General features: G+C 45.2%; 1 protein-coding gene across 1 annotated transcript in view; it reads right to left on the bottom strand.

The window, feature by feature from the left end:
* LOC124716708 (homeobox protein Nkx-2.2-like) overlaps positions 1-12,697 on the bottom strand; it is a gene marked incomplete at its 3' end in the record, with an annotated part of 110,220 nt that overhangs the window by 74,433 nt on the left and 23,090 nt on the right. The window contains exon 2 of the mRNA XM_047243249.1: positions 8,233-8,367. Within this exon, the coding sequence (XP_047099205.1) occupies positions 8,233-8,367 (135 nt within the window). The remainder of the gene's footprint in view (positions 1-8,232; positions 8,368-12,697) is intronic.

Raw genomic sequence — 12,697 nt, 5'->3', positions numbered from 1 at the left:
TTAGTAATCTTACGATTATGCATCTTTATTCTGTGTCAGTTTTATTCTGTGACATGGCCCACGTTTGGCCCTCAAAATAATTTAATTTTTGTAAGTATCACGCTTTTGCTTCTTATGAAATCATTAGATTGATGATGTATTTCAATGTTTAATGTATGTCCATTTGGGTAAATTATAGGTTCTGAAGAAGATACTATTATTGGCATCGAAACCTAGGTAAACGAAAATAATTTTGCCTTGCAACTGAAGGCTCAATTTCTTATTGCCTGAACAATTCACGGTTGCTGAAGCGCTGCATTATGTTAAAGATTTGTACATAATTTTAGTTTTACTGTGTGAAACAGTCTTACTTCTTGAGCTTGCATCACGTCCAATCTTTCTCTTTGACTGAGTGAAGCAAGTATACGTGGCACGAAAGCAGTGCCGACATGTACGAATAAATAAACGAGAAATGTTTTTATGTACCTGTATTTTTTTCAGGTGATATTTAAAACCTTGATAATACATTGTATTTGTGTACCTCCAATGACGCAGTTTGCTGAATAAACAGCGGACGCGCTAGTCAAGCTTTTTTTTTAATTTACTGGCGATCGGTATTTTCCCATACATCCATGTAATGCCAGTTATGACAACACAGACCCAGTCACCGAGCGGAAGAAGAATCTCCGACCTAGCGGGGAATCGAAAGCGTACCCCTTCAGTTATTAGTCAGTCATGTTGGCCGCGTAGTCACCGAGGCTTTCGCAGCGCTTATATCATTTTGGAACTGACTGTACGTTCAGAAAGCACCAGTTGCTTTTGAGTTCCGCCCGCAGTAACACCACAAAGCGTCACGCAATGTCGCAGCCGCTCTTAACGATGTGAATGCTTTCACATCGCTCGATGCAAGCGTTAACTGTATAGGTCATCGCCTACGGGAGCACGCTGCCATTGTGTCAGGCAAAATGCAGGCAGTCGCACGGTTTATACACGTCACAGGTGGATAAATGGTCGCGTGTGAATTTCAGGCAGTCCAGATATCCGCTACTTTCCCGAATTTCGTTTCTCGAAAACGTGGTGTTAGAGCAGAATACTGTTAGCCTCAATTCAGTGCAGTATTGCGCCGAAACAGTCCCCAGAGTTGTAGCTGCGTGGTATGGAGTTAGGCTGATGAAAGAGAAAATGTTGTTGTTGTGTTGTTGTGGTCTTCAGTCCCGCGACTGGTTTGATACAGCTCTCCATGCTACTCTATCCTGTGCAAGCTTCTTCATCTCCCAGTGCCTACTGCAGCCTACATCCTTCCGAATCTGCTCAGCGTATTCATCTCTTGGTCTCCCTCTTCGATTTTTACCCTCCACGTTGCCCTCCAATACCAAATTGGTGATCCCTCCATGTCTCAGAGCATGTCCTACCAACCGATGCCTTCTTCTAGTCAAGTTGTGCCACAAGCTCCTCTTCTCCCCAATTCTATTCAATACCTCCTCATTAGTTACGTGATCTACCCATCTAATCTTCAGCATTCTTCTGTAGCACCACATTTCGATAGCTTCTATTCTCTTCCTCTCCAAACTATTTATCGTCCATGTTTCACTTGCATACATGGCTACACCCCATACAAATACTTTCAGAAACGATTTCCTGACACTTAAATCTATACTCGATGTTAACAAATTCCACTTCTTCAGAAACGCTTTCCTTACCATTGCCAGTCTACATTTTATATCCTCTCTACATCGACCATCATCAGTTATTTTGCTCCCCAAATAGCAAAACTTATTTACTACTTTAAGTGTCTCTTTTCCTAATCTAATTCCCTCAGCCTCACCCGACTTAATTCGACTGCATTCCATTATCCTTGTTTTGCTTTTGTTGATGTTCATCTTATACCCTCCTTTCAAGACACTGTCCATTCCGTTCAACTGCTCTTGCAACTCCTTTGCTGTCTCTGACAGAATTACAATGTCATCGCGAACCTTAAAGTTTTTATTTCTTCTCCATGGATTTTAATACCTACTCCGAATTTTTCTTTTGTTTCCTTTACTGCTTGCTCAATATACAGATTGAATAGTATCAGGGATAGGTTACAACCCTGTCTCACTCCCTTCCCAACCACTGCTTCCCTTTCATGCCCCTCGACTCTTATAACTGCCTTCTGGTTTCTGTACAAATTGTAAATAGCCTTTCGCTCTCTGCATTTTACCCCGCCACCTTTAGAATTTGAAAGTTTCGTTTAAATTAATCGTGAATGTTGAATCTGCGAACAAAATGATATAGTTTTACTTAACTTTTAAAATAAATAAGAAATGAACTTTGACGGTTGTCTGCTTAGTTACATTGTTCTACACTATCATCCGCAGTCACAAACTTAATGGCTACTCACCAAACATATTGTGGGTAAAGGGATATTTGAGATACTTTGAAGAGCTGACTGTCCAGCTTGTACGAATAGAGTGCCGGCCGGAGTGGCCGAGCGGTTAAAGGCGCTACAGTCTGGAACCGCACGGCCGCTACGGTCGCAGGTTCGAATCCTGCCTCGGGCATGGATGTGTGTGATGTCCTTAGGTTAGTTAGGTTTAAGTAGTTCTAAGTTCTAGGGGACTGATGACCTCTGAAGTTGAGTCCCATAGTGCTCAGAGCCATTTGTACGAATAGAGTATGAATCGGCGCTGCTCTTTGCGCGAGGGGAGAACGTTCGGCGGGCTGGGGTTGGGATGGGAATCCGTCAGAGACTAACCGGCTGGCGCTGGGGGAGCCAGACAGGTGAGTCACGGCCGTAATGGGCGCGCGTCCATCACCATTACCATTACCTGGCCCGCAGCCGGCTGCTGGCTGCTCATCCATTACCACCCCCTGCTCCTGTTTAACAACGGCTCCAGCCTGCCCTCAGCGGCTTCCAGTCTCGAGCTCTGTCAAACTGCGCGCTCCGCCCCAAGCAGACCCGATGTTTTCCTCGACCTGTTCAACATGTAGTCTACTCGTGTCAGGCTCAGCGTCTCAACATTCACTTTTGTCGGACAGCCGTGGGTGCGTAAATGCTATCAGACCTACTGGCTTGCTTACTGGCATCTACAGGTGGGGCGAATGCTAACTGATTTGATTTGTAGTAGACCAAATACTTATGAGTTGACTGTTCAGTATATCGGTATGTTCCCCATCACGCTGTAAACAGATACCTATACGCCTCCATATTCTTCTTGACACATTTTTGAGCATATTCGGTGTTATAGTGCGAAATGCATCCTCATGTGCATTCCGCAGTTTCAACTGAATGAAAAAAACCCTCGGTCACTACTTTTAACGGATTAACCGGGTTTCAACACTGCTAGGAGTACCTTCCTCAGAATGTAAATCAAAGAATGGTCTATAACATGTTCACAGAATTGTGACTAAAATCGTATGATACAGAGTATAAGTACGGAATCATCGTGAAAGACTACAATACTGGCCATTAGAATTGCTACACCAAGAAGAAATGCAGATGATAAACAGGTATTCATAGGACAAATAGAGTACAAACATTGGAGAAAGTAAAGTAGGTTGGTTTAAAAAGGGGGGGGGGGGGGGGGTATTATGCAAAAGCTCACATGTGATTACATTTCCATGCAATTTGGATGCATAGATCTTGAGAAATCAGTACCCAGAACAACCACCTCTGGCCTTAATAACGGCCTTGATATGCCTGGGCATTGAGTCAAACAGAGCTTGGATGGGGTATAAAGGTACAGCTGCCCATGCAGCTTCAACACGATACCACAGTTCATCAAGAGTAGTTCAAAATGTTCAAATGTGTGGGAGATCTTATGGGACTTAACTGCTAAGGTCATCAGTCCGAAAGCTTACACACTACCTAAATTATCCTAAGGACAAACACACACACCCATGCCCGAGGGAGGACTCGAACCTCCGCCGGGACCATGAAGAGTAGTGACTGGCGTATTGTGACGAGCCAGTTGCTCGGCAACCATTGACCAGACGTTTTCAATTGGTGAGAGATCTGGAGAATGTGCTGGCCAGGGCAGCAGTCGAACATTTTCTGTATCCAGAAAGGCCCGTACAAGACCTGCAAAAAGCGATCGTGCATTATCCTGCTGAAATGTGGGGTTTCGCAAGGATAGAATGAAGCATAGAGCCCCGGGTCGTAACACATCTGAAATGTAACGTCCACTGTTCAAAGTGCCGTCAATGCGAACAAGAGGTGACCGAGACGTGTAACCAATGGCACTCCATACCATCACACCGGGTGATACGCCGGTATGACGATAACAAATACACGCTTCCAATGTGCGTTCACCGCGATGTCGCGAAATACGGATGTGACCATCATCATGCTGTAAACAGAACCTGGATTCATCCGAAAAAATAACGTTTTGCCATTCGTGCACCCAGGTTCGTCGTTGTGTACACCATCGCAGGCGCTCCTGTCTGTGATGCAGCGTCAAGGGTAACCGCAGCCATGGTCTCCAAGCTGATACAGTAGTCCATGCTGCTGCAAACGTCGTCGAATTGTTCGTGCAGATGGTTGTTGTCTTGCGAACGTCCCCATCTGGTTTGCCCTTCATCTAAGTTTCGATATTTCTAAAAATATTCTTCAGAAGGAGTGGGCCTCGCTACATCACATGGTGGTACATTATATTAGATGAAGCCGAGCGGCTCTTGTCGTATATAAAACTGACATAAAAAACAAGATGATGTTTCTAGAAATATCGAAACCTAGGTCAAGGGCTAAGTAAATCTTTGGTGTACAACTGGTTGGCTAATTTCTTAAGCCTCTTAGTTCTACACCTGATCTGCTCAGTAGATCTAAAACGGTAATTATTAATGAAAGATGTAGTGATCGAGACGGCGTTGGTTCATTCATCATAAAGCAGAAAACCCTGCAGCGTCATATCAGTAATCTCGATATGCAGCAGGATTTGGAACATATATTGTGTTCTAATATTATGAATTACCTCGAAGAAATAGGTCTATTGACCCACAGTCGACATGGATTTAGAAAACTTCATTCTTGTGAAACACAGCTAGCTCTTTACTGCCGGCCGGCGTGGTCGAACGGTTCTAGGCGCTACATTCTGGAACCGCGCGACCGCTACGGTCGCAGTTTCGAATCCTGCCTCGGGCATGGATTTGTGTGATGTCCTTAGGTTAGTTAGGTTTAAATAGTTCTAAGTTCTAGGGGACTGATGACCTCAGAAGTTAGGTCCCATAGTTCTCAGAGCCATTTGATTTTAGCTCTTTACTCCCATGAAGTGTTGAGTGTTATTGACGAGGTATTCCACATTGATCCCGTAATTCTGGGTTTCCGGAAGGCTTTTGACACTGTACCCCACAAGTGGCTTGTAGCGACATTGCATGCTTATGGAATATCGTCTCAATTATATGACTGGATTAGTGATTACCTATCAGAGAGGTCACAGTTCTTAGTAATTGAAGGAAAGCCATCGAGTAAAACAATAGTGATTTCTGGCGTTCCCCAAGGTTGTGTTATAGGGACTTTGCTGTTCCTTATCTATATAAACGATTTGGGAGACAATCTGAGCAGTCGTCTTAGGTTGTTTGCAGATGATGCTGTCATTTATCGACTAATGAAGTCATCAGAAGATCAAAACAAATTGCAAAATCATTTAGAACAGATATCTGTATGGTGTGAAAATTGGCAACTGACGATAAATAATGAGAATTGTGAGGACATCCACATGATTGCTAAAAGGAAACCGTTAAACTTCCGTTACACGATAAATCAGTCAAATCTAAATAACGTAAATTCAACTAAATACCTAGGAATTACAATTACGAACGACTTATTTTGGAAGGAATACATACAAAATTTTGTGGGGAAGGCTAACCAAAGATGCGTTTTATTGGCAGGACACTTACAAAATGTAACAGATCTACTAAAGAGACAGCCTACACTACGCTTGTCCACCCTCTTTTCGAATACTGCTGCGCGGTTTGGGATCCTTACCAGATAGAGCTGACGGAGTACATCGAATAAGTTCAAAGAAGGGCAGCACATTTGTATTGTCGCGAAATATGGGAGAGAGTGTCACTGAAATGATACAGGATTTGAGCTGGACATTATTGAAACAAAGCCGTTTTCTGTTTCTGCGGAATCTCCTCACGAAATTCCAATCACCAACTTTCTACTCCGAATGCGAAAATATTTTGTTGACACAGACCTACATAGGGAGAAACGATCACTATGACAAAATAAGGGAAATCAGAGCTCGTACATTCTTTCCGCGCGCTATACGAAATTAGAATAATAGAGAACTGTGAAGGTCATTGGATGAACCCTGTGCCACTCAGTTAAATGTGATTTCCAGAGTCCTTCTCTAAATCCTCGCACGAACGAAAAAATGGCTGACATCGAAATAAGTGTTCAAGGATAGAAATCACTCAACAGAGGAAAGTCCACTGGACCTGACGGGATACCAATTCGATTCTACACAGAGTACGCCAAAGAACTTGCCCCCCTTCTAACAGCCGTGTACCGCAAGTCTCTAGAGGAACAGAAGGTTCCAAATGATTGAAAAAGAGCACAGGTAGTCACAGTTTTCAAGAAGGGTCGTCGAGCAGATGCGCAAAACTATAGACCTATATCTCTGACATCGATCTGTTGTAGAATTTGAGAACATGTCTTTTGCTCGCGTATCATATCATTTTTGGAAACTCAGAATCTGCTCTGTAGGAATCAACATGGATTCCGGAAACAGCGATTGTGTGAGACCCAACTCGCTTTATTTGTTCATGAGACCCAGAAAATATTAGATACAGGCTCCCAGGTAGATGCCATTTTCCTTGACTTCAGGAAGGCGTTCGATACAGTTCCGCACTGTCGCCTGATAAACAAAGTAAGAGCCTACGGAATATCAGACCAGCTGTGTGGCTGGATTGAAGAGTTTTTAGCAAACACAACACAGCATGTTGTTCACAATGGAAAGCCGTCTACAGACGTTAAAGTAACCTCTGGCGTGCCACAGGGGAGTGTTACGGAACCATTTCGTTTCACAATATATATAAATGACCTAGTAGATAGTGTCGGAAGTTCCATGCGGCTTTTCGCGGATGATGCTGGAGTATACAGAGAAGTTGCAGCATTAGAAAATTGCAGCGAAATGCAGGAAGATCTGCAACGGATAGGCACTTGGTGCAGGGAGTGCCAACTGACCCTTAACATAGACAAATGTAATGTATTGCGAATACATAGAAACAAGGGTCCTTTATTGTATGATTATATGATAGCGGAACAAACATTGGTAGCAGTTACTTCTGTAAAACATCTGGGAGTATGCGTGCGGAACGATTTGAAGTGGAATGATCATATAAAATTAATTGTTGGTAAAGCGGGTGCCAGGTTGAGATTCATTGGGAGAGTCCTTAGAAAATGTAGTCCATCAACAAAGGAGGTGGCTTACAAAACACTCGTTCGGCTCATCAGTGTGGGATCCGTACCAGGTCGGGTTGACAGTGGAGATAGAGAAGATCCAAAGAAGAGCGGCGCGTTTCGTCACAGGGTTATTTGGTAGGCGTGATAGCGTTACAGAGATGTTTAGCAAACTCAAGTGGCAGACTCTGCAAGAGAGGGGCTCTGCATCGCGGTGTAGCTTGCTGTCCAGGTTTCGAGAGGTGTGCGTTTCTGGATGAGGTATCGAACATACTGCTTCCCCCTACTTATACCTCCCGAGGAGATCACGAATGTAAAATTAGAGAGATTCGAGCGCGCACGGAGGCTTTCCGGCAGTCGTTCTTCCCGCGGACCATACGCGACTGGAAGAGGAAAGGGGGGTAATGACAGTGGCACGTAAAGTGCCCTCCGCCACACACCGTTGGGTGGTTTGCGGAGTATAAATGTAGATGTAAATGTAGATGTATCGACGTAGATGTAGATGTAGATCGTAGCGAGCGGTGGGCCGAACAGAGATGCTGCATGTCAGTTGCAATGCTAAGACTCAGTGGGATTGTTTCATCGTCGCCGAACCACGCTGGCGATGTGTGGTCGTAGAGGTTGCGGTACGAACGTACCCTAAGTGTTCAACACAGAGAGGAACTGCTGTCCTGGGCGTTAGGCGGGAGACAACACTCCCAAAGTCCCAGATAACTGCAGACGCTCCGGCACGTTGCTTCGACTGCTGCATGTGGAGTATCAGTTTCAACTGAACCAGAGGAACTGCGAGCGGCATGTGAGGAAATGTGCAAATCGACGGGCCATTTAGTGCTTAAAGATCACAACCAGGCGACGATGGCGGTACTCACCGGGGTGGTGCTGTGCCAGCCAGTGTTGGTGCTGGTGGTGGTGTGGGTGGTGGTGGGCGGGCACCTCCCCCACAAACAGCCCGCCATACTGCTGAGCCTGTGCTGCCGCCTGCTGGCCGCACGGGTCACCACCACCTGAAACACGAGAGGCCGATGAGCTGTGTGTAGCGGTGCCTGCCACCAACTGCTGCACCCATGTCAAGAAACACTCCACTGTGTCTACCACTGGCCGCTAGCGGCAAAACAGGTGTAAGTGCAGATGTCTTTATCGGTGACTGCGAACAGTAAACTGAATAATGTTGCGTCAGTGTGTACTTGTCCACCCCGATAGCTGAGTGGTCAGTATGAACGATTGCCTTCCTAAAGGGCCCGGGTTCGATTCCCGACTGGGTCCGGGATTTTCTCCGCTCAGGGACTGGATGTTGTGTTGTCTTCATCATCATTTCATTCCCATCCGGCGCGCAGGTCGCCCAATGTGGCGTCAAATGTAATAAGACGTGCACCAAGGAGGCCTGACATGCTCCTTGAGGGGTCTCCCGACCAATGACGCCAAACGCTCATTTCCATTTCCAGTATGTACCGGGTGATCAAAAAGTCAGTATAAATTTGAAAACTGAATAAACCACGGAATAATGTAGATAGAGAGGTAAAAATTGACACAAATGCTTGGAATGATATGGGGTTTTATTACAGCCAAAAAAAAAAAAAAAAACAAAGTAGACACAATGTCTGACAGATGGCGCTGGACACCAAAACGTCAGTGACTGCGCGTGACAATGGTGTATAAAAGGTGCTGTAATGAGAGAGAGAATCAGATGCGCCAGCAGTCGCAGCAGTTGACGTTACCTGGAAAGGCGCTTTTAGTGAAGCTGTATTATCATAATGGGGAATGTGCTAGTTCAGCCTTCCTATCCCCATAGGACGGGGATTCGAACGGGTAAAGGTCCGTTGACAAATGCAGCTGTGGCGAGAATGATTTCTAAGTTCGAAGCCACGGGTTGTTTAGACGATAGAGCCCGTAGTGGGCGACCGACCACGAGACGTAATGCTGCTGAGACAGTTCACGAAGAAATGGAGACTGTAGCGGGTTCGTCTATGCACGGGGAAGTCAGCGCTCGTGTAGTCGTACTTCGCACAGGCATTCCATACACTACTGCTGGGTTGGCACTTAGGTAACCATCAGCATCATGAATTGTTACCTGGAGATTTAGTGAAGCGGAGGGCATTTTCGGTGTGGGCGTTTCAAAAGGTGGCGGAAAATGACGATTGCTTGAGTAACGTGTTGTGGACCGACAAAGATCTTTTCACGCTCCGAGGATCTGTCAACACCCACAACTGCAGAATTTGGGCTACCGAAAATTCTAGAACTGTTGTGGAAACTCCATTGCACGACGAGATAGTCACAGTATGGGTTGGATTTACCACATCTACCGTTATCGGGCGTTTTTTCTTCGAGGAAATGCGTGATTCTGGTTTTGTAACTGCAACCGAGACGGGTGAGAGGTACGCCGATATGTTCCAGAATCGCATCATCCCCAGCCTGACTGATAAACACCTGCTGGAACGTACGATGTTTATGCAGGATGGCGCTCCACCCCATATTGCTAGACGCGTGAGAGATCTCTCGCGCGTCGTTTGGTGATGATCGTGTGCTCAGCCACCACTTTCATCATGCTTGGCCTCCCAGGTCCCCAGACCTCAGTCCGTGCCATTATTGACTTTTGGGTCACCTGAAGTCGCAAGCGTATCGTGATCGACCGACATCTCTAGGCATGCTGGAAGGCAACATCCGACGCCAATGCCTCAGCATATACTTACTTTGTTATGCTAATTATTGCTATTGTGATAGGCTACAATCCGAGCTTTATCAAAGTCGGAAACGTGATGGTACGCATTTCTCCTCCTTACACGAGGCATCACAACAACGTTTCACCAGGCAACGCCGGTCAACTGCTGTCTGTGTATGAGAAATCGGTTGGAAACTTTCCTCATGTCAGCACGTTGTAGGTGTTGCCACCGGCGCCAACCTTGTGTGAATGCTCTGAAAAGCTAATCATTTGCATATCACAGCATCTTCTTCGTGTCGGCTAAATTTCGCGTCTGTAGCACGTCATCTTCGTGGTGTAGCAATTTTAATGGCCAGTAGTTTAAAAACGCATCTACCAACATTCGTTTATGTCGTACAACTCCTTCTTGGTGCTGGTGTTCTTTCCGTAAATGTATATGATTTATTCTGTTCTGGCGTATCCACAAGCGCCGGCACGAAGACGAAGAACGCACGAGAAGGGAAGGCTACGACACGTCAGCCAACAGCTCGCTGACAAGGAGCGTACCACGCAGTAGCGGCCTTTACAAGAGCAGAATACAAGGGCCGCTCCTGACAGACGCGGCCGCACAGTAGAGGTTGGTTGGTTGGTTGGTTGGTTGGTTGTGTCGGGAAGGAGACCAGACAGCGAGGTAATCGGTCTCATCGGATTAAGGAAGGACGGGGAAGGAAGTCGGTCGTGCCCTTTCACAGGAACCATCCCAGCATTTGCCTGGAGCGATTTAGGGAAATCACGGAAAACCTAAATCAGGATGGCCGGACGCGGGATTGAACCATCGTCCTCCCGAATGCGAGTCCAGTGTTCTAGCCACTGCACACAGAACTGGGCCGGCTCTAGCAGGCCGGGGCGGTTAGAAGACGGAGACCAGCACAGGACTACGACAGCAGTTGTTAGTGATCCGTATCGATTGCTTGTATGGACTCAGTATATACAGAGGGAGACTGACTATTTGCATGTCGCCCATCGCTTGCGACAAGTTCTTATAAATACAAAGTATTGTCAGTCTTCTTTATAGTAATGAAAACTATTAATGTGATTTGCTTGAACTGTTTTATAGCTATACGAGAAGGCAGCACCCTTCAGGCACCCTATAAGCGAGGAGTGGGCAGGACCCCGCGTATTCGGTGTGTTACCACAACTATCTCCGTTTCTGTGAAAATACGTACCCAATAGCGGAAAAGCTGGTAATACGAAATCATCTATTGTTGATGTTGTGGTCTTCAGTCCTGAGACTGGTTTGATACAGCTCTCCATGCTACTCTATCCTGTGCAAGCTTCTTCATCTCCCAGTACCTACTGCAGCCTACATCCTTCTGAATCTGCTTAGTTTATTCATCTCTTGGTCTCCCTCTACGATTTTTACCCTCCACACTGCCCTCCAGTACTAAATTGGTGATCCCTTGATGCCTCAGAACATGTCCAACCAACCGATCCCTTCTTCTAGTCAAGTTGTGCCACAAACTCCTTTTCTAACCCAATTTCATTCAATACCACCTCATTAGTTATATGATCTACTCATCTAATCTTCAGCATTCTTCTGTAGCACCACATTTCGAAAGCTTCTATTCTCTTCTTGTCGAAACTAGTTATCGTCCATGTTTCACTTCCATACATGGCTACGCTCCATACAAATACTTTCAGAAACGACATCTATACTCGATGTTAACAGATTTCTGTTCTTCAGAAACGCTTTCCTTGCCATTGCCAGTCTACATTTTATATCCTCTCTACTTCGACCATCATCAGTTATTTTGCTCCCCAAATAGCAAAACTCCTTTACTACTTTCAGTGTCTCATTTCCTAATCTAATTCCCTCAGCATCACCCGATTTAATTCGACTACATTCCGTTATCCTCAATTTGCTTTTGTTGATGTTCATCTTATATCCTCCTTTCAAGACACTGTCCATTCCGTTCAACTGCTCTTCCAAGTCCTTTGCTGTCTCTGACAGAATTACAATGTCATCGGCGAACCTCAAAGTTTTTATTTCTTCTCCACGGATTTTAATACCTACTCCGAATTTTTCTTTTGTTTCCTTTACTGCTTGCTCAATATACAGATTGAATAGTATCAGGGATAGGTTACAACCCTGTCTCACTCCCTTCCCAACCACTGCTTGCCTTTCATGTCCCTCGACTCTTATAACTGCCATCTGGTTTCTGTACAAATTGTAAATAGCCTTTCGCTCCCTGTATTTTACCCCTGCCACCTTCAGAATTTGATAGAGAGTATTCCAGTCAACATTGTCAAAAGCTTCCTCTAAGTCTAAAAATGCTAGAAACGTAGGTTTGCCTTTATAGTAATGAAAATTATTAATTTGATTTGCTTGACCTGTTGTATAGCTATCCGAGAACGCAGCACCGTTTAGGCACCCTATAAGCGAGGAGTAGTCAGGACCCCACGTATTTGGTTTGTTACCACAACTATCTACGTGTCTGTGAAAATACGTACCCAATAGCGTAAAAGCTGGTAATACGAAGTCATCTAAACGTAGAATAAACACAGAGCTCTCAGAAAAATGCAGAAGAACTACGATGTGGTTGCCATGAATGCAGAAACTGCTCTGAGAAGCATCTAGTTCTGGACAAGCCCTGAAATAATAAAAATGGTTGGCGTTTATGGCACTATAAGTAATGCGT

This window comes from Schistocerca piceifrons, chromosome 9, assembly GCF_021461385.2.
Source record: "Schistocerca piceifrons isolate TAMUIC-IGC-003096 chromosome 9, iqSchPice1.1, whole genome shotgun sequence".
Taxonomy (NCBI): Eukaryota; Metazoa; Arthropoda; class Insecta; order Orthoptera; family Acrididae; genus Schistocerca; species Schistocerca piceifrons.
The sequence above is the reverse complement of the archived record's forward strand: the minus strand, read 5'-3'. Positions and strand labels throughout refer to the sequence as shown.